The sequence below is a fragment of the Colletotrichum chrysophilum genome, assembly GCF_026319265.1.
Source record: "Colletotrichum chrysophilum strain AFK26 chromosome Unknown scaffold_24, whole genome shotgun sequence".
Lineage (NCBI taxonomy): Eukaryota > Fungi > Ascomycota > Sordariomycetes > Glomerellales > Glomerellaceae > Colletotrichum > Colletotrichum chrysophilum.
In genome coordinates, this window is record NW_026517311.1 from 393,506 (window position 1) to 414,106 (window position 20,601).

At 56.5% G+C, this 20,601-nt stretch overlaps 5 protein-coding genes across 5 annotated transcripts; 3 read left to right on the forward strand and 2 right to left on the reverse strand.

The window, feature by feature from the left end:
- Window positions 1–440: 440 nt before the first annotated feature.
- Window positions 441–3,892, reverse strand: COL26b_004148 (uncharacterized protein; the record flags this gene model as incomplete). Its single annotated transcript, XM_053177029.1, has 5 exons — window positions 441–725; window positions 930–1,375; window positions 1,937–3,227; window positions 3,306–3,399; window positions 3,450–3,892. The coding sequence occupies 5 exons, from the start codon at window positions 3,890–3,892 to the stop codon at window positions 441–443; spliced, it is 2,559 nt and encodes an 852-aa protein (XP_053039098.1).
- Window positions 3,893–4,703: 811 nt separating this feature from the next.
- On the forward strand, window positions 4,704–5,819 carry COL26b_004149 (uncharacterized protein; the record flags this gene model as incomplete). Its single annotated transcript, XM_053177030.1, has 1 exon — window positions 4,704–5,819. One exon carries the CDS (start codon window positions 4,704–4,706, stop codon window positions 5,817–5,819), a length of 1,116 nt encoding a protein of 371 aa, XP_053039099.1.
- Window positions 5,820–6,367: 548 nt separating this feature from the next.
- On the reverse strand, window positions 6,368–8,425 carry COL26b_004150 (uncharacterized protein; the record flags this gene model as incomplete). Its single annotated transcript, XM_053177031.1, has 3 exons — window positions 6,368–7,364; window positions 7,412–7,696; window positions 7,851–8,425. 3 exons carry the CDS (start codon window positions 8,423–8,425, stop codon window positions 6,368–6,370), a joined length of 1,857 nt encoding a protein of 618 aa, XP_053039100.1.
- A 3,651-nt stretch (window positions 8,426–12,076) lies between these two features.
- COL26b_004151 (uncharacterized protein) lies at window positions 12,077–12,760 on the forward strand (the record flags this gene model as incomplete). The annotated part of the gene is made up of 1 exon (XM_053177032.1): window positions 12,077–12,760. One exon carries the CDS (start codon window positions 12,077–12,079, stop codon window positions 12,758–12,760), a length of 684 nt encoding a protein of 227 aa, XP_053039101.1.
- A 2,761-nt stretch (window positions 12,761–15,521) lies between these two features.
- COL26b_004152 (uncharacterized protein) lies at window positions 15,522–20,380 on the forward strand (the record flags this gene model as incomplete). Its single annotated transcript, XM_053177033.1, has 2 exons — window positions 15,522–15,560; window positions 15,710–20,380. The coding sequence occupies 2 exons, from the start codon at window positions 15,522–15,524 to the stop codon at window positions 20,378–20,380; spliced, it is 4,710 nt and encodes a 1,569-aa protein (XP_053039102.1).
- Window positions 20,381–20,601: the final 221 nt, after the last annotated feature.

The following is a 20,601-nucleotide window of genomic DNA, read 5'->3' on the forward strand; positions in this document are numbered from 1 at the left end:
CAAACCGGATCCTTCGCCAAGACGAATTGGGGGCTGGATTTTAAGCAAGAGGCATGCATTCTCTTCAAGATAGGTTTTGTAATTCAATCTTTCAAAACACAACATAGTCTAAATGCCATGAGGATCAAGAGCACATAACAAATAACGAGCCCGCCTAGTATTTCGGTGTTTACACGGCTATCTCTCCTACCTACGCAATGACGAGCATAATGTTATGATACGACTAGAGACGTTAGTAGGTAGAAGCAACGATAATAAGACCAATAGTGACGACGACGACGACGACAGTCATGACAATAATTACAACGACGATTTTTATAATAGAGAATGAGTAAGCTCAAAGAAAAAGTATTCGCTGCGGTACACGAGATAGAGCCAGTCTCTACACAATGCTCTTCATTCTTCGAACTCGGCCCCGCCATTTCACTTCATGCCATCCATCAGACCTTCAACCCGCCGCTTTCCAACCCGTCCCAGAGCTTCTCCGCGCCCTCCTTGTACTTTGGTATGAAGACTCCGTCACCCTGTGGCGGTTCGGCGTGGTAAAACGGCACAACCCGCTTCCTTCCCTTGACAACCTCCAGGATGGTTCCATTCCCGTACTCAGGGTTCTCGCAAAGCTCAAGCATGCCCCGAGCAATCTCCTCGGGCTCCGTGAACAGCTTCGCGTCTTCCTTCTCCTCGGCCATATGCTTCTTGTCGGGGTCCTCCCGCCACATTGGGGTCTGCATGACGTTAGCAACTATCGAACAGAAAAGACAAAACATGTAGAGTCATACCATGACGGCCCCAGGCGCGACAGCGCTGCACCTAATCCCAACCCGATCCCTCATCTCCCCTAGACTCCTCACAAAAGCGTGCAAGCCATGCTTGCTCGCAAAATACAACGGCGTCCCGAACCCGAACGCGTGCCCCGCGATACTGCTCACGTGCACCAGACACCCCGGCCGGTGCGTCTGCGTCCAGTGCCCGATGGCGAGCTGGCTCAGCCGGATCGGGTGCGTCAGGTTGACATCGATGACCGCGTACGTGCCCGGCTCCGCCGCAGCGGCGTCGCGCGACTTAGTGTCCGGGTTCGATGCCGTCTTGGGCGCGTGCCAGAAGGAGCTCCACGCCGGCTCGAAGATGCCCGCCCCGGGCACGACGATGTCGACGCATGGGAAGGTGGCGAGCGCCGTGTCCCATAGGCGGGAGAGCTGCGGCCAGGAGGCGACGTTGGTCTGCTGGAAGTGGGCTGCCGGACGGCTGCTGTCTGATGAGGACTGGGGGGAGTACTGGGAGACGAGGGAGGATGCCTCGGGGCGGAGGGCGAGGTCGCCTATGAGGACGGAGCAGCCGCGCTCGAGAAGGAGTTTGGCGAAGGCCAGGTTGATACCTTGGTGATGCGTGAGCTTTTTTTCCCTTTTCTTTTCTGGTCTTGTGACGACTGAGTTGATGACTTACCTGATCCTGCGCCAGTGATGACTGCATATTTCCCGGCTACAGATAACGACATCTTAATTACAGATAAACCGAGTGCGATGAGAAGTTCAACAAGCCCAGGTGAGACGAGACAGCTCCTCGACGCCCACCGGGCATCTCGGCCCTGAAATACGCCATGGCGCAATATGTCTCACAAGGTAAGGCTGCGAAGGCGGATTGTAGGTTGATCGCGGTAGCCGCCGCTGCGGGTATCTTCACCCGATGCATCACGGACATTGATCCGAAAAAGGGTACCCTTCGACCTCGGGGCGGGGGGTAAATGGGTCCGGACGTGGTTGACAGCGGGACGGAACCCCGCAGATGGATAGATCTCGCAGGACAGGGACCGGGGTTTCTTCATGCAGCGAGGTGACATTTGTGATGAACTTCTGCAATTGAATGGAGTGGTTTTGTATTGCCGGCTCTTTGTGCATTCTAGCTGTATCTTTGCAGTTATTTCACGCAGATTTCGTACCCTTCTCCTCGTCGGACACTCGTCTAGCTGACTCGCGCGAGGCGATGACGGCCTCCCGCCTGCGGTCGTTCTCGTTGTCCTCCGGCTTTCCTTCTCTTGTCGCCCACCCGTCGACGTATCTCAATGTCTCCCGATTCCATACTTTGTTCATCAGGAACAGCCTGACAGGGACCAAGATGATGATGATGATGGGGAACCCTGGGGCTGCGACGGTCAATGTGACTCCAAAAACGATGCCGGTGAGGATGATCTGCGAGATGGTATACATGTGAATGCCCAGCCAGGACGCGCCCTGGGGCAAAGCAGGAAGTTCCGATATGGGCGTGAGGAGGTGCCAGATTCTGTTGAGGATCGGGTTGACGGATAGCGACTGGTAGCCCATGAACATAAACAGTCCTGCGAGGACAGAGGTAGGCGTGAAGCCCAGGACGTGTTGAAAGGGCGGTGAGACGAAGAGTAAGATGCCAGCCGCTTGGATGAGGGGCGAATATCTCTGTTCGTAGACCCGTATCAAGGGTTTCAATGGGGGGTCTTCGCCGGGCTCAGAGTTCGGGGCGGGAGGATCTTCGACGACGGTGTGCATGAGAGATTCAGAGTGTAGCGGTGCTTGAGGAAGGAGTCCGTTCGCTGGCGGGATCCCGAGAATACCGCACATAATCGTCGTCGTGCCCAGAAGCATGATATCCCACGCGTAGCCCCCAGGCTTCTGGATGCCGTACCTCTTCGCCGTGCAGATGATGCTGCTGATCTCGTGGTCAAAGTAGAACAGCACCGTGATGATGATGCCCGGGATGATGGCGATGAAGATCCAGCCGATGGGGAGCTTCCAGAACTCGACAAAGAAGACGTCCCGGCTCGGCGACGACGGCCTGAACGTCTTGGAGACCTCCAGCCTGTTGTGGTCGAGGTGCGCCAGGTCGCCGACGTAGGGCATGCCGATGAAGAAGACGATGGAGATGGCGGCGGCGTACTCCGCGAGGCCCATGCGGACGTACCTGTGGAACAGCGGCTTCCACGACGGCGCCGTCGAGAGGAAGATGGCGAGGAGACAGGTGCCCACTGCGCCGATGATGGAGTAGAGAAAGGCCGCGAGCGAGACCGCGGCTTTGGTGCGCTCGAGCTCGCGGACGGCCTTATGGAAGTAAATTACGCTGTTTAGGAGGGAGAAGATATCGGCGCTAAAGTCGGTGACGTACTGCATGGTGTAGTCGTGGGCGTTGAAGATGGCGAGGAGGTAGTGCATCCAGCCGGAGTGGATGAGGGACCAGGCCATGAAGGGCAGAAAGGGGATCTGGGAATGTCAGTCGCAGCCATACACTTGGAATAAGAATGACGGGTCAAAATGACCGCGTCGAGGAATGGACGCTACCTTGAAAGAGTTCTCGCATAGCGAGTAGATATTCTCTGCCAGAACCGAAAATGGACCAGTGACACCGAGGATAGTCAACGGCTGGGCCGAGAATCTGAGGACGTATTAGTATCACAACAGTCACAAGCTTTCCCGCCAACTTACAGAGCAAAGATGATCCCACAGAGCCCTGTGCTAAACACAACCTCGATCGTCCCCCACGACTCTCCAGTCAGAACGTACAAGTCGCTGGCAAAGGTGATGCCGGGCAAAATGTTAGTAAAGAAGACGTAGATCGCACTGGCCAGCACGAGTTGGTTGAACACAGTCCAGTCTGATATGTATCGCAGTCTGAAGTTGAGAGAGTCCTCCTTCAGCAGTCTGAACGGTCTGAGCTTCCCGCTCTTGGCAAAGTATCCTCGCCATCTGCTCGGGGAACGCTCCTCTTGGCGAACGGAGGCGACTTCGGGTGACAGCTCTCGGTTCGCGGGAGAAATCGTTCTCTCTGAAGGAGCCTGTGTTTGCAACTCCGGAACTGGCGTGATGGCGTCGTCGTCGTTGGTCTGCCGTGCTGTGGCTGACGCCCGACGATCACCTTCGGGACCCATCGTGGAGGAGTTGGGGGTGCTGAAGATGGTGGTGTTCACCGCAACTCCAGGCTGTCACCTCCAGAAATGAACAGCAGCAGGCGTTCAACAGATGACAGCAAAAGCAAGTGACGACATGTCAAGTCGAGTCATTAGGCAAAGAGGAAAGATAGAAGGTATTTTTGAAGAACTCAACACGCGTCTATCTTTAGCCCCAAACGCCCCGCGGCAAGTCACGAACCAAGAAACACCGCTTTTTCACTCATCGGTTGCGCGGCATACTTTTCCATAGTCTCGAAACATCCAGGGCGTCCAAGGCAGGCCCTTGATCAGTGCCCAACAAGCGACAAAACTCAAAAAAACGGCTTCAATTCAAGCGCTCTGCAACAAATCGAACGCCGCCCGTCCCCCACGTGGATTCTCAACCCTCATTGGCCAAGCCTTGGCACAGGTGGAGACTGGTTCCTCCGAAGCTCTCGGATCCGGCACGGCGTCCCTGACGTCACCGTCGCAGGGTGCAGGGGCCCAGCTTCAGTGCCCCTCCAACCTTTACACCCCCGCCGGCCAATCAATTGTGGCGCATTCGATGAGGCTGCGCGACCGGTGCGCTGTCAGGCTGAAAAGAAATTTGCGACCAAATTTCCCACCCTGCGCTTCAAGGGGAAGAGAAAAGCGAACAGCTCCATCAACGCCCAACTCACTCCCGAACCAAAAAAAAGGGACCGCTCATGAATTTGAGTCGCAGAAGGACAATGATTACTCACCCGCGCTAGATCCACTCAATCACAGGCCATCGCGCCCAACCCCGGCGCACCGACAAACCTCTCCCAAGATGCTCCCGACCCTCGCTCGCCGGAGCACCACCACCGTCGCCGCCGCCGCCGCGACCGGCGCCTTCTCGCCCCGCACCCGCTTCGACGTCTCCGACTCCATCCCCCGCTCCTACTACCTCGGCCACCACCACGCCGCCCTCCGCGACATCTCCTCCCGCCTCAGCGAGGTCGGCCTAGTCCTCGAGTGCCGCGACTACCGCGTCCCCATCACCTCCTGGAACCCGATCCTCGACCGCGCCATCGCCGGCCGCGAGCGCATCGTCGTCTACACCCACCGCGACCTCGGCACCGACAGCCCCCGCGAGATCGAGCAGGCGCTGCGCCGCTTCCACCGCGGCCAGACCGCGGCCGGCGGCACCCCGCAGCGCGCCGTCTTCTGGCGCAAGGACGACGGCACGAGCACAAAGACCCTACTGAGCGAGATCCGCCATGTCGCGCAGGGCATCGACAGCCTGACGGGCGTGCGCGCGCTCGTCGTCGGCATGCCCAACGTCGGCAAGAGCACCCTGCTGAACAAGCTGCGCAAGCACGGCATGCAGAAGAAGCCGTCCGTCGCAAGGGTCGGCGCGCAGCCCGGCGTGACGCGCAAGCTGTCCTCCCCCGTGCGCATCCTCGACTCCGAGAAGGACGGCGGCGCGGGGCTCGGCGAGGGCGTGTTCGTCCTCGACACGCCCGGAGTCTTCATGCCGTACGTGTCCGAGGCCGAGAGCATGGTCAAGCTTGCGCTGGTCGGATCCGTGAAGGACGACCGCATCCCGATGGTGATTCTTGCGGATTACCTCCTTTACCGGATGAACCTCGCCGACCCCAGTGTGTACGCGAAATACAGCGATCCAACGAACGAAGTCAACGACTTTCTACGAGGGGTAGCAAGCAAGACGGGCAAGTTGAAGAGCGGCGGAGAGGCGAATGCGGAGAGTGCGGCAGATTGGATAGTCAAGCAATGGAGAGTTGGCCAACTGGGCAAGGTCGTTTTGGACGATGTCAACGACGAGGCTTTCAGGGAGAAGGAGTTAGAAAAGGCCGGACAAGGCCCCGTGAGCATGAGCCAGGCGCGCAAGCGGGAGAAAGAGGCCAGGAAGGACAGAGCACTCAACAAAACCAAAGCCGTGTAAGATTCAAGGAGAGTAAATTTTGAAGAGGAGGACGACGACGACCTATAGAGATACCCCGCACTCTGTATATCATACATGGAAAAATGAAACGAGGATAAATGAGAATAATGTGTACATTAGAAGATGCGCCAAGTTCATGTCGAAACGTCGCTAGATATAGGCCTGACACAGCGCGAAGCCGTCACTCATACCCATCGAACATTCGCATCTGTCTGAGTATCCGACATTCATCCTCAGGCCCACCAGTCACAACCAAACTCAATAACCCGTAACTAGTACGTACACTCAATTCTGTAGCAATAATGGCCATTTTGAAAACCCTATGCTCCGATCACTCTCGCCATCCCAGGGACCTTAACGCCAGAAGTAATAAACCCAAACAACCAAAAAATAAAAACAAAAAAAACATGTTTGCCGTCGGATGCCACCGTCGGATAATCTCTGGTATCATACGCCGAAACCAACCGCAGCCACTGTGTCGCTTTCGAGCAATGGCTCGCATATATAGAGAACAGGGAAACAAACGCCAGAAACCCAGAGGCTACTCGTCAAGGCGCATACTGCTTTTGCCAACGAAGTAGGTCCCGGGTTAGAACGTCCATCATTTCCACACAGTTTAAAGCCTTAAACTCCTTAGACTCGGAATCGTTTCCGCTGGACGACCCGTTCGCGACAGCGGAGTCCTTTGCTTCTGTGCTTGCAGCGCCGTTGACGCTGATTTTTGGTGCTTCTGGCGCGGTTGTCGCGCGCGGACTGTGTTGCTGAGAGCTGTTTTGGCTGCTTCGTGACCCTGGTAGCGCTTCTCCCGCCAGCTCCACTTGCGTCTTGGAGATGAAGTCGAGAAAAGCTGTCACTCTTCGCTTCATCTCGTTCATAGACACCTTGCTCTGGGTGCTGTGGGCCTTGTGCTTAGCTCCATGATGCTTAGACTGGTCCGCGCCAGCGTGTTTGCTGATTCCAGCGCCAGTATGGTCGTCGTGATTCCGCGCAATGTCTCTGGACATCGAACGCGCAGGCGTATCTTCATGTCCGTCTCGATCCTTCGTATACTGGTTTCGGCCCTTGCCACGTTTCTGGTTGTTGCGACTCGACTTCTTGTGCGTGCTGCCAGTGGGTGCCGGGTTCGCCGGCGGGGTATCGGGGGTCGGCGCAGACGACGGAGGCGCTTCAACCGGGGCAGGAGGCTCCGTTGTTAGCTTCACAATAGGTTTTGCGGACGCCAGAGGGACTTCTTCCGACGGATCTGAATCTGTGGCCACATGAGCTTCAGGCTCCTTGACGACACCCGCAGTGGTAGTGGTAGTAGTACCCTCCGCCCTTCTGCGATCCGCACGACCCTTTCTGCTTTTGGCGGCCTCAGCACGTTGACGGTCGCGCTCTTCACGCTCCGATCTCTCTCGCTGATTGCGGGCGCCGCGAGCCTTCTTCTGTCCGTTACGAGTGATTGATTCCTCCTCTGACTCGTCTTCAATTGCTTGTGTTTTTTCGGGGGGCGGCGACATTGAAGGAGAGCTTGTTCGTTGCCTCTTCAGACTTGCGAGATTTCTAAAACCGTTAGGAGACGCCAAACAACGACCCAATTGAGCACTTACTCCTCACTGCCGCTGCGGCCACGCTTCGGTCGGCGCGTTTCCGGCTGGTCAGGAACAGCCTCTTCTTTGCTGGCCTCGATGGCTCTTCGTAACTGTTCATCCTCGTCGTATGCAGCGTCCCGACTGTTCATGGTCGATCTTCGCTTTTGAGCTTGTGTTGCTGACGAGGCTCGGCCATTTTTGCTCGTCTCCTTGGGTGAGCGGGTGCCGTCTTTGACAAGGGAAGCAGCTCGGGACGTCGCGCGCGATGGACGGTTGAGTGGAAGGTAATTTGAGTAGCGTTGTCTGTACGGTACGACATTAGTATGCTACAAGACGGGTGAAATGGCTGGGCTGCCAGAGGATCTCTCAGGGCCAGTGACGCGGCCCACGCAGGACTGTCAATCACACCAGCAGAGAGAGCACTGTTCAGTGTGGGAAGGTCATCTGGAAAACTAACCCATTGCTTGCAGTGTGAATCTTGTGTAGGTCATTCCGACACTTCTCGCAGAAGTACTCGTCGGGAGAGCTCTCTTCGGTGAAAATACCGACGCAGGCACCATGTTGCCAGACCTTGCACACATCGCACTGGACGAACAAACCAGAGACCTCGTCTGACAGCTCGATGCTAGCGAAGAAGTCTGCCTCCGGGTTGTGCTTTCCGTGCTTGGAGTCCTCCTCGAAGGGCGGAGGACCCGGGTATTCATCGAAGCCGCAGACGCAGCGCACCGACTCGTCGTCCTCCTGGACGTCGTCGCTTCCGGTAGCCATGTCGTAGGGATCAATACGAGACTTGTCTCGGGCGTCCTCTTGGGCGCGGGTCCGACGTCGTGAGGGAAGTGCGTCCTCGAGGTCCTCGGGGGGCTCTGAGGAGAGCGAGGCGCTTGGTGTGGATTTTGCGGAAGAGGTCTTGTTGAGAGATCTTGTATTCCTCTCGCCGCGGCTAGAGAGACTCGACGTAGTCGACGACTGTTGTGATTGAGAGACTGTATTGCCTCGGGCTCGTGAAGATCGTCGAGGCGAGGGGGGTGCCATTGAGGCAGCGCGGCGGGAAGGCGGAGGGGAGGAGAAACGAACGGGGGAGGGATTCGGAGGAGGGAGGGAGGGAGGTCGGCAGGAGGTTGACAGATGAGAGGCGGTTGTCGCAATGTCCAAGGCAAGGCACGCAGGAGAGAATTGAGGTGTCGAGGTAAGGAGGAGAGAGAGGAGCGAGTGGGCAGAGAGCGGGTGGGTTGTTGTGGTGGTTCGGGTGGGAGGGCAGTCGATCGAGCGAGAGTGGAAGAAATGGTTTGGTTCGCGACTCGCAGGTAGGTCAGGCTACTGAGAAGGGAGGACTCGGGTACTCCAGCAAGACTTTTTCGGGGATTGAACAGTTCGCATGTCTAACAGTTGAGGACAATGTAAAATCATGTCGTGACGGGTCGGGAAAAGAGAGGCCGGAGTGCGGAGTGGGAAGACGAGAGAAAAGAGTGCGCCCTGGAAGACTGGTTCTGGTTCTGGCTCTCTGGGCGAAGGAAATGGGTAGGCGACTGGGAGCACGCTTCGGGGTTGCAAAGTGCGGTACGGTGGGTGCGCCGCCTCTTTCGCTCTGGCCTGCAGGAGCTGCTGCCCTCCGAGCCACAGGGAAAAGGCAGCTTTGCGGGGCTGGGCCTCTGGTTGGTGCAGTTGTGCTGCATAAGTAGAGCATAACGGATGGATAACGTGGGTAAAGTCTGTCAGTTATGCATCTGTCGGAAAAACTCAGGGAGCTCGATTGCCTAAAGTGCAGACCAGGACGTAGGGCGAGGCACTTGAGACTTCCAACGGCACTGTGCATTTCCCACAAATCAAGCAGTATCCAGGGCAGAGTGTCGGATTAAATTGCGGTATTCAGAACATGACTGGTCGGTAGGTGACCTCCAGTCTCCATCCGCTGTCACCACGGCAGGGATTTTCTTCCGAAGGACCCTCCAAAAAAACAATGAGAAAGACGACACGGACAGCACAATCCACGATTCGATTTCCGCCTGTCCATCCAGTTATGTAGCCCCCCGCCTCCCAGAAGCTCCCGTCACTGCTACATCACAGTCCGTTATTCTTCCCACTTCGACAGTGCTCGTCTAATCTTGACATCAATTGCTTTTATGCACAACGTCCCTCGTCTGTAGCGAGCTCTACCTTAGCGAGTCCAGCTGCTGCGAGTATTAGTATGCAGCACAACATGCCTACCTATTACCTACCTGATGCACAGCACACAGTGCGTCAATGCAGCGTCCCCCCTCATCCCGCACCACAGACAGCGCCCCAAGACCAGGATTCATCCTCGACCTTCCACGTCTATTCACCACCGCAACCACCACCCGACCACCACATCATTCATTCCCGTCCGCTGTGACTGCGCTTGCCCCAGCCCCCGGCGCCCCGTCCGCAGCGGAGCCCTGGCCTGCTTATCTAATGCGTTTCGAGCAATGGCCCTGGTTAACCTACCTACGTCTCCTAATCACACACCAGACATTATCAAAAGTTGTCATCAGCAATCAAAGCTGGGGTTTATACAACATTGGCTCTTTCGCAATCCTCCGAGTGCTTGCTGTTGCTTTGCTGCCGCCCTTGCAACGCCATCACCCTGTCTGTTCGACTGCGTTCTCTGCCTTCTCGAGCTCTTGCCTGCTCCAAAGGCGCCTTCGGAGCAACCCCAGCCGATTTCTGGTGGACCGAGTTGGTATGCCCGCTCCCCTCTCGAGTCTGCGAGCTCCGCCCGCACTTTGTGCCCAAACTTGAGGCTCTTTTTTGCGCCGCACTCCTTTGACTTGACCGAGAGAAGCGAGACTTGTCGAAACTGCTTCTGCTGCGTTTGCTGGACATTGTTTGCTTGGCGGGGCATGGGACCTGATCACTGTTGCGGACATTTGCTGATGGTTGGGCAAACTCAGGAATCAAGGGTTACGAGCTCGTCCTTCCGCCTATAATTCGAATCCTCCACCCCCGATCCTCACCTCACCCAACCCGACCGCCGTCTGTAATCGTTCTGGCGACACTGCCCCAACTTCTTCGCGAACCCAAACCTTCGTCCCTTTCGTGAATACTCTTGTGTGCGGCGTTTTTCTTGGATGGCTCGTAGCATGAGGTGTTATGGGTACGCCTTGCTCCCCTCGAACCTCCGCCATACCCTTGCCACTTCCCATCCCCACCAGCGCCCATGCCCTGCGCCAGGGCTCAGTCTCCGTCAGGCATCATAAGCGTTGACGTCTGTTCTGGTGCTTTGGGAGCTGGCTGTGATGCGTCGACGAGGCCTTGGTCTAGAGCTTGCTGCTCTAGGCTTCATCACCCGACAAGAGCATATGCTAATCTCACGCTCGATCATTGCCACAGGTCATAATCGAACAATGTCTCCCGAAAGCGTCTCCTCCCTCTTTCCCCAGAGGCCGATTCGTCCCCTCCCGAAGCGCCGACTACGCGAACGCCTGTCGCCTGATGTCGCCGACTCCATCGAGTACCCTCCGGCGAACCAGAACTCTAGTCCTCTCTTTTACTACCCCAGTATTCCACGAGATGAAGTTCCGTCTAGGTCAGGGGGCTTGAACGGTATGGGCAGGAGTAGTCTAGGCTATGAGATTAGCCCAAAGGTTCATGCGGGGAACGGGGAGAGCGATGAGGAAGACATGGCGTTGAACAGCAGCAAGATTGTTCGTCGTTCACAGCCAGACATCCTCAATCGCGCTTCGGCCCTGCCTCCGAAACTCGAGCAGTCAAAACATTCAAATCCCCAGCCCCCACCGTCTACGGCATCGTCTGCCGACGGATACGAGTCGTTCGAAAACACAAACAACAAGAAGAAAAGAAAGATACCAACGGCGGGGGATTCTGCGCTCTCCGGCACGCACTCGCTAGCTGACATTGGCTCCATGAGCATTTCGGCAGCAACATCCCCCTCCAACGAGCACAGCGAGCTAGGAGGGTCAGCATCGCCATCATACTATAGGGCCGGAAACTTCGTCACAAACAACCAAGGTATATCTGGGCCGGGGAGGGGCAGATTTGGTCGATCAAGAAATGGTAGAAGTCCGCTGGGAACTCTGTCCGACGCACCGAATAGTTGGGTGGGAAGAGGGCCGAAGTACCGGCCGCCTCAATGGGCAACTTCAAGTAAGTCTTAGCTCCTGTTCACCATGCTGTTTTGCTGTGTGTCTTCTGCTGCTGCTGCGAAGAGCTGGCGGTCTGTCAAAGGAGATGCATGCAAGCTCTGGCGGGGTCTTGCACATCATGCGGGACAGTTCTTTGAGAGGCATGGAGTTTGAATATCACGGCTACCTCCAGCTTGAGATCTCTGTCTCGCTCAAATGCAAGCACCCAGCACGACAAACGGAAGGCACACACCTACCACCCTCCATCTCTGCCCTTTTCAGAAATTTCTCTTCCGCATCCCACACACTCGCAAACAAATTGCTGACAATCGTTCCCCAAGGCAAAAATCCTGGTATCATTTCGAGCGCCATCGCAAACGCCGAGAAGCTCCCATCCACACCCGGTCAAGAGAACGTCAGTCTTTTACAGCAGCATTCATCTAGCGTCAAATCCAGCCCGACTGCCACGCAGTTCACCTTCACCTGCGACTCTCCAGTTCCCAAGCCACAGTGGCCAGGAACTGATCCATTAGGTTCACACGGCTCGCTTCCAGGTTACGGCAATAAATTCAGGCAAGCTTCAATGGCGACCCAGACGCTAGATGCCGCGAGCTCGATCGCTGCACCTCCTGCGCCGGCACCAGCCGGCAAGGGAGGCGCGCAGTCTGGCAAGAAGAAGAAGAGCCGTCGCCGCCAAGAGAAGGAGCTTAGGTTGGCAGCCAAGCACCGCCGTCAAGAAGCTGAATACCGGTACATCAACAACCCGCCCAAGCCGGAGGATATGTGGATTTGCGAATTCTGCGAGTACGAGCGCATCTTTGGCGAGCCGCCTTACGCCCTGATCAAGCAATATGAGATCAAGGACCAGAAAGCTCGCAGAAAAGAGGCGGAGCGGAAGCGGCTGCTGGAGAAGGCCAAGGCCAAGAGCCGAAAGGCCAAGAAAGCAACTAAATCCCTCGGTAAGACGGCATCGCCTCAGAGCCAGCAGCAGGCCGGCTCAGCTGATGCGCCGGCGGGACACACAACCAATCCTGGCTTCACCACCGACGAATACATTGAGGATATTGAGGGAGATAATTTCGATGACTCATACTCTCAAGACGATCCACCGATGCTACTAAGCGATGATCCGGATGACCCATGTCGCGATCCCGATTGCAACGACTGTCATGGAGCGTTTGAGGATTTGGACGATCCCGGCGACGAACATGAACCCGGAGACGAACCTGGTGATGAACTCGGCAACGATTCATATTCACCATCATAAGCTTATCCATAGTGTGGATTCTGGATACCTGAGAAGCTCAGCCCTGGAGCTGGCTCTCTCCTCTGCTTCTTACATTTTGCATTAACTACGGCGGCATTTCTTGCGCACCAGCTCGGCAGAACACTGGCAACTCTATTTCGGTCGTTGACTTGGATATCGGTCCAGCCCTTACCTCGAGAATAAAGCAAGCGACATGGTTAACATACCAAACAAACTGCCGACAGCAACAAGACTCTCTTTTCGAAATCCAAAACAACAAAAAAAGCCAGACGTCGTTGCGCACTCTGACAACTGCAGAAGTGGCGCAAGTACACATTAGAGATGCCAGACGAGGTCCAAGACACTCTTTCTGGGGTGTTGGGAGTATGCAGAGAGATGATCTTGGGAACTCGTTTGGGCCTGGGCATGAGATGTACAGATTATTCTGTGAAGGAATCTAGATGGGTAACGCTCAGTAGGAGGTTACGAGAGAGTTTCATCAAGATGATTGTTAGGGTGCTATGAAGACCAACACAGCATTAGCTAGCAGAATCCACCACACTCTGATAACCCGATCAAAACAGTGAAACTTGTTCTTCTCTGTTCACCTTAGTCGTCGTCTGCATTGCTGATTCTCACGCTGTCCATCGCCATCCGCAAGTAGATAATAGAGCAGGCGCCAGCGAAGGGAGCTCCGAGAAGAGGCATGACGTAATTGACTGGGGCACTGACTTGTGGCTGGTCTGGGCTCTTTCGACCTTATTCATAAGCGGGACGGGAGACTGACCCCTCGGCCTCTTCCGCCTCGGCAGGACCGTAATCCCGTCCTCATCGCCAATTCATCGTCCAATCCCACACGACAAAGCTGCTTCGTGGCTTGCATATCTTGTTGTTATTCAACGATCGAACAGAGTTTAGCATCGATTCTAGTAACGGCGGGCGTCCCGGAGGCTCCATGACCTTGCGTTTGAGATCAGAGATGGAACCGCGATTAAAAAGACGGTTTCTTTCAGAAATGATCGTGTTGAAATGACTTGTCCGACCGGAGGGGCACAGCGGAGGACCGGAGGCTGCGCTACCGTAGTCTCCGACCAGCTACTGCGTCTGCACCAGGAATGGAGGTCTTTCGGAGGACGTGGAAGCCAGCGCAGGTAGGTAGCTGGCAGGTCATTCCCATTCCCGTCTTCCTCGCCGCCGATCAGTGCGGTTGGCGGAGCATGCATAGACCTTGGAGTCGAGTGTTTGCCAGTGTTCGCCAGTACGTTTCTTCGGGCTGTCTTTCCGGAGGGACCCATCCGGAGCTGCGGTGACAAGTTGAGTTGGATGGTGGTGTGTTTGTCGTGTGATGGGCCCTGATACAGACCTCTGCCACGCATTTCCATTAGAGTCCAGACGCAGGCAGGGAGCTCCTCAAGCTTTCTCCCACCTGGAGGTCCGCGTATGCCGTCTGCTGCGGCCGCGGGAAGTGTTGCGCGTTGCTACCTACCACCTGCTCGAAGTCTCTCGCTCAACTGGATGGGATGGATGGATGGCCAGGCCAGGGGTGGGGGAAAGGCACGAAAGCTTCGCTGTCAGTCAGGCCTGAAACAACCCTGTCCTGTCCACCGCAGCCCCAAGTTTCTGTGAGACGTCGATCAACTACTCCACACGAGTTCGGCACTCAGAACTCTGTCTGTGATGGGCGGCGGCCCTCTGGGCGGGTTGGGTGAGGGCCGATTTGATTCAGAATGAGCTGGATCATCACCCGCAGCTCGTGGCTACCTAAGGTTACTTTGACCTGAATGCCACAACCGCTATAGGGATCACGGACGCAGACACGACAGAGAACACAGGTGCAGACGACCGCAGCTCTACAGATGCGGTCTCTTCATTGTTGTGTATGGTTTGTGCTTCCCGCGATCTGCTGCTGTCGTGGCCCCCTAAAGGCTCCCGCCCAGAGACGGCTCATTGAGATGCGGCATTGCAGACCAAGGCCATCCTGTCTCTAGCTTAGGCCGGAAGTCTGTCTTCAAAGCAGCCAATCTTTGCGAAACACAGGGTGCCAGGTCAGAGAAGCTGTCACAATTGCGCAGCAGTAGCAACATGGCCAGCGAGCAGGCAATGCATGGCCCGTGGGATTGGCACCCTCGATTCAGTGGAGCCAGGCCAGACCCGGCGTGGTGTCGTCCCAAAACAGAAAGGCGGCTCAGGCGAGACAAGGGTGCCTCCAGAAAGGAAGCGCGGTAAGGTGCATTGGGCAGGCCGTGGGTGCAGATGCCAGGCGTCCGCCGCCGCTAGTGCTCTGGATGTTGCTGCCGCTGCTGCACCTTGCACAGCTGGGCTGGGCCGCTGCAATCACTGGAAAAGACTGGGGATGAAAATGGAATGAAAGCAGCCCCGTAGGTACAAATTACTGTAGGAAAAAAAACTGCTTAGTGTGCGCACTGGCCAGCGCCCCCATCGTGGCTGAACCCGACTCACCTCTTCCGTCATCATCCCATCCACTTCATGGATCCCATCCACCTCCCATCCCATCCTTTTCCTCTCCTGCAGAAGAGCCTATCCACCATCTCTTTCCACCCCCAGCTACCTTTTCCCCGACATCACCAGGTCTAATCTACCGCGGCCTCCGTTTTCCCGCACTTACTCGACCCTTCCCCCGCTCCGAGTTCTTTCTTCTTTTGTTCTTCTTTTAATCATTTTCTTCCCACATATTTGACTCCATCAACCCTTATTCCATGCGACCTGTTACCGAACCATCACAGGCCTTGCGCCGTTGATCGACAACCAGAGACACGCAAACATGTTTGGCGGTTCTAGGAGGCACCGGCAAGCCAATCAGGTAAGTCACCACACTGCCAAATCTTGCTTCTATTTGATGTCTTGACCGCGATCCTTCACGATGCGGCTGTTGGGATCACGACCGCGCCGCAACCCCTGGATCCTCGCTCGGCGATGTCGCATCTGATTTCAACTAACCCGGGCCCGTAGCCATTGACTGCCGCAACAGCAAATCCCAGTGCGGCCACCGCAGCCGCATCAGCGTTCGCGCGTCGCGCATCCTCGTCATCCCTCTCATCCGCCGCCGCCGCCGCCGCCCTCCGCGCAAGACCCACGACACCCGTCAACGTCGCCGAAGTTCAGACGAAGCGGACTCAAAAGCGCAGCACATCCGTGTCGTCGCACGGCAGCCAGGACACCCGACGAAGCCTGCATAGGTCCCCTAGCCAGGGCTCTATGAGCGAGAGGACTTTCCGCTCGCCGTCACCACACCGAACCCCGGCGCCCGCGGAGGATGCGCCGCCGGTGCCGACCATTCCGGACGACATGCGGTCAAACGGCGGGAAGTCGACCCACACCAGGTCGACGAGCCTACAGATGCAGCCGTTTCGTGTTGCGAGTCAGAAGCAAAAGGAGGGTGGCTCGTGGTTTGGAGCCGCAACGGAGGGGAATTTGGCCAACGTCAGGACATCAGACGCTCCGATGCGCGTTGCTTCACCAGAGTCCCGACCGGGAGCTGTAAGCCCAACTTCTTCTGTCAACTTTTCCTATCCGAGGGGGCTGCATGCCGCATCACCCCCACCATCGCCGGCCGTCGAGAGCATTAGAATGACAAGTAGCCAGCGACTTGCCTCGCCCCGCCGAACAGAGTCAGTGGCCTCCCGATCATCCGTCTCAGAACAACCACTCGTATACGATCCCAACTCGCGGAGGATGGTGCCCAACGTGAATCTGTTGGCCAAGGAGCAAAGTGTTCGTGACGCGTCGGAGAAATCGCCTAAGAAGAAGAAACCTCAACAGCAAGGAATGGCTAGGAGTGGTTCCCACCTCGCCAAAGGTACAATGAGTAGAACTCACGGTGTTGCAGTGGAAAGCGAGGAGCCTGCCACGAGGCAGCGCGAACAACCTCAAGCTCGAGCTCAGGCGACCACTCCTGAGCCAAAGGCGTCACAAAACCAGCTCCCGGCTAGTGAGACAGTGCAGCCAAACCCAGCGCCATCACTTGTAGACGAGAAAGCACCAATGGACGGATCTCATTCTCCGCCAAATGGGTCAGCACCTGAGACTCGCAGCCAACAACAAGCGACTGCCAGCCCTGAGACCACTCAAGCGGCCCCAGAAGTAGAACTCGAACAGCCGGCGCGAATGAGTGACGGCGCCACCAATCTTCCGCGTTCTGAGCCGCGGCAAGGTGTCCCTCTCTTAGCAAGAAAGCCATCAACGGTCCAGGAAGAATCAGATGAGGACCTGCTGAACTCAGAAGACGAAGATGACCAACCTGCAGTGCAACAAGACGTTGCTAATGTCCTTGACGCAGTGCCCGTCCGATCCTCCGGCCCTCCCAAGCACCCATCTCTGTCTTCTGAGAGCACGGTTGTCGAGTCTCAAGTCTCCTCGTCCCAGAGGCAGCCGAGTCCACCAGAGCTTAGGCAGCACGGGAGCGTCAGAAATGCCCGGGCTCACTCCAGCAGTCCAGCAAGATCAGCGCGCTTTGCATTGGGAGCAGATCAACTACTCATCAGGCATGAGCCTCCCGCAAGATCAGTCTCACCTCGGAAATCCGCCTTGAAGCACTCAGCTAGTCCTTCCCGGGGAGCTTCGCCGACGGACGAGAGCTCCGAAGCTTCAGGTCCTAGTCGGTATGGCAGTGAGGTCACGGCCATTGAGGGTCAAGTAGCACGCAAGAAGAGCGTACGTGTCAGCTTTGACGACGAAAACACCAAGGTCGTAGGACAGTCTGCTGCCAAACCGGAGTTTGACTCGCCCGTCCCTCCTAGTCCCCAGACGAAGAGACACTGGTACAGCCACTTGGGTCGAAATCGAAAGAAGGATGCGATTTCCTTGGATGATGACGAAGTCATGAAACCCCGTCCAGCGTTGCCGTCATTTGGCAGTGTGCGCGACAAGAAGCTCAGAGAGCCCGAGGAACGGCCACTCGTTCGGCCCATTGAAACACCGTCTTCCCCATCTGCTCACGATACATCTGCAACTTACGACTCGGACAACGAGGGACCCTCGGCTCCTCTCGGCGCGGCTACTGATCACAATGTCGGCGCGATCTTGAATCAGGAACAGACGGCCAGAAACGCGGCGAACATCTCGAGGTTCCGGGAGCCGTTACCACCCGTGGTGACATCCATGGAAGGCAACGGCTACTACTCGCCCAGCTCCTCCAGTTCTGAGGACGAGGAGGAGCATGAGATCGTGAAAGAACCAGAACCAACACTATCTCCTGAGCAAGTCAAGGAAGAGATAGTTGCCGCTCACCCTGAAATAACTCACGACGAACCCGTTTCACTTACAGCGCTTGTTGACCAAAAGCAGCCAGAGGGCAAGCACGAGGTAGAACATGTTCCCGCCATCTCTGTTATTCAACCCACCCCTACTCCCAAGGAGGCAGCCCCTAACGGCTCGGTGAATGCCTCTGGCTCCGGGTACTTTGATGTTCCCGGAGGTTTCCCGGAAGATGAGAGCGACGATAACGCAGTCACCACCCAAGCTCGACCAGAGTCATCGGATCCCAAAAAAACCGTTGATGAGCCGGCACCAGCGCCAAGGACAGAGCGATCCATTGCGTTCGCTCCATCTGCGCAAAAGACCACGTATGAACCATTGGTGGAGGAGGCCGAGTCGTCAGAGGGCGACAGCATTTACAGCGATGCATACGAGGACCTATCAGAAGTCGAAGGGGACGGGTTCATGTCTTTGGATGCCGTCATCACAACTCCGATTCCCAACAAGGTTTCGCAGAAGCTTTACGAAAAGGTTCTGGTTACACCGCCTAAGGGTTCGTCCAAGGACTCGCAGGCCAGTGATTCCCCCCCTGGACCAGAACCCACCCGAGCCGCTGGCCAACCCGAGGACGAATGGGAAAAGGCTAAGCAATACTGGCGGGGCCTGACCAGCGACAAGCGGAAACAACTCGAAAAGGAGGCGTCTGAAGAGGCGGGAGTTGATGGCGATCTGGAGGAAGTAATTCAGCCCAAGAAGGTGAGGAGGAAAAAGTCGGTTCGTCGTAGCGATGGAGCTGCAGAAGAGCAGGCGGCGACAAATCCTGAAAGAGTGTATCAGATTCAGCCTGGTACCAAGGCCGCTGATGAGGACGAACCACCATCACCCATGCGCAAGACACTACGCGGTCGACAGCCACAAGAGACGAATGGAAATGGAAATGGCAAGCTCCAGAAAACAATGAGAGGAGCGCAACCTCAGCAAGCATCAGCAGGCGGCATGGGCATGCGAAAGACTCTGCGGTCTGATGCTCCAACGCCCTCTCAATCTGTCGATCAGCAACAGCTCGGTAGAGGAGGTATGCGGAAGTCTATGAGACAGAATGGCTCCTCCGCGGGCCCAGGTCCTCAGCCGCGTGTCGCTGCTGCACCTGCCAGCCGGCCTCTTTCGACTCAAGGCCCACCAAGACGCGAGTCTGATGAGAAACGCTCCAAGCATGCCTCGATTGACGGGTCGATGACCAGCACCGAGATGGCAAAGGCCATGCAAGCCAACTTGCGGCGACGTGCGTCAGACTCGAGTGAGAGCAGTTTCCGACGTTCACGGCCTCAGCGTAATGGCCTTGGATTTAGAAAGTCCATGCGTTCGAATGATGTGCCGGAGTCAGGGGCCATGGGGAGGAACTCACGCTTCAGCCTTCGGTCCGCCTCACCACCTGGCTCGCCCCGCTCGCCACCGGTTACGATGGGCAACAGAATGACGATGCGTACAATGCGTCGGGATTCCAGTGAGAGCAGCACAAAACGCCTGAGCCTTCTCTCGTTTGGGGGCAAGAAGTCTGCCAAGGAGACTACAAAGCCCGGCAAGAAGAGCCGATTTGGAGACTCAAGCGATGAGGATGACGCTGGGCCGTCTGCTTTCCGCAGTCGCTTTGCCGACTCCAGTGATGAAGATGAGAGACTGCCTTCCAAGTCTGCCTCGCAGACTATGCCCAAAACGATGCGAACTTCGAGCTCCGCCGCGGCTGCTGCCATGAAGATGCCTTCCCCACGCTACGATGAGAAGGGCGAAGAATCGCCAGACCTTCCGGACAGCAGTGACGAGGAGGTCGCCCCGCCTCCGGCCCCGGTGCAGCCGCAGAAGCCGGTCTCTCAGAGAAAGATCTCAGGCGCTAGTGGCCGCCTCATCAAGTCTCAGTCAGATGGTCACGGGCTGCAGCGGTCTGGCTCTGGTCGCGGAGCGCTTATGGAGTCTTCGACAACGCCTGCCGTGGGCACGCAAGTGATGGCTCGACCCACGCAGCATCGTAGAGGTAGCCTCCTTTCTGTGCTCCGCCGCAAGAAGGACACCGATATGGGCAAGATCTCACGTCCTTCTCACGGCGAGAGCGGGGCAAGGATGGACACCAAGCTTGAGCGCAGCCCCGACGAGATCTCCGCTCTTCGTAGCGGCACCATATCACCCAGACTGCAGAAGCAAATGGAGAACTGGCCACTCGTCGAGGAGACGATCGACGATGAGAAGAGGCCAATGACCTCGGATGGCACTAAGCCGATGGACGCCTCGCGACCCGTGTTTGCGCCGCGTCGTAGCACGAACCAGGTGCTTATGGCGGGCCGCCCCGGTGAGCTGGACACAACACAGCTCGAGGGTACCCGCAAGAAGAAGAAGTTTGGCACGCTCCGTCGCATGTTCAAACTAGATGACTAGGCGTCTTTTTCATGCCACGCCTAATAACCACCACCATCGCCCAGCCTAGGGCAATTGCTTTCTCCTTTCACACGCTACAATCACAACAGACCTCATCTGGCACCGGTCTGATAATCTACATAATCTGAGCTCCAAACGACGCTCCTTTCTTCATCTGTCACCTCACAACAATAACACAGCAGGCGTTTCAGGGGCTTTGATAGAACACATATCTTTGCAGG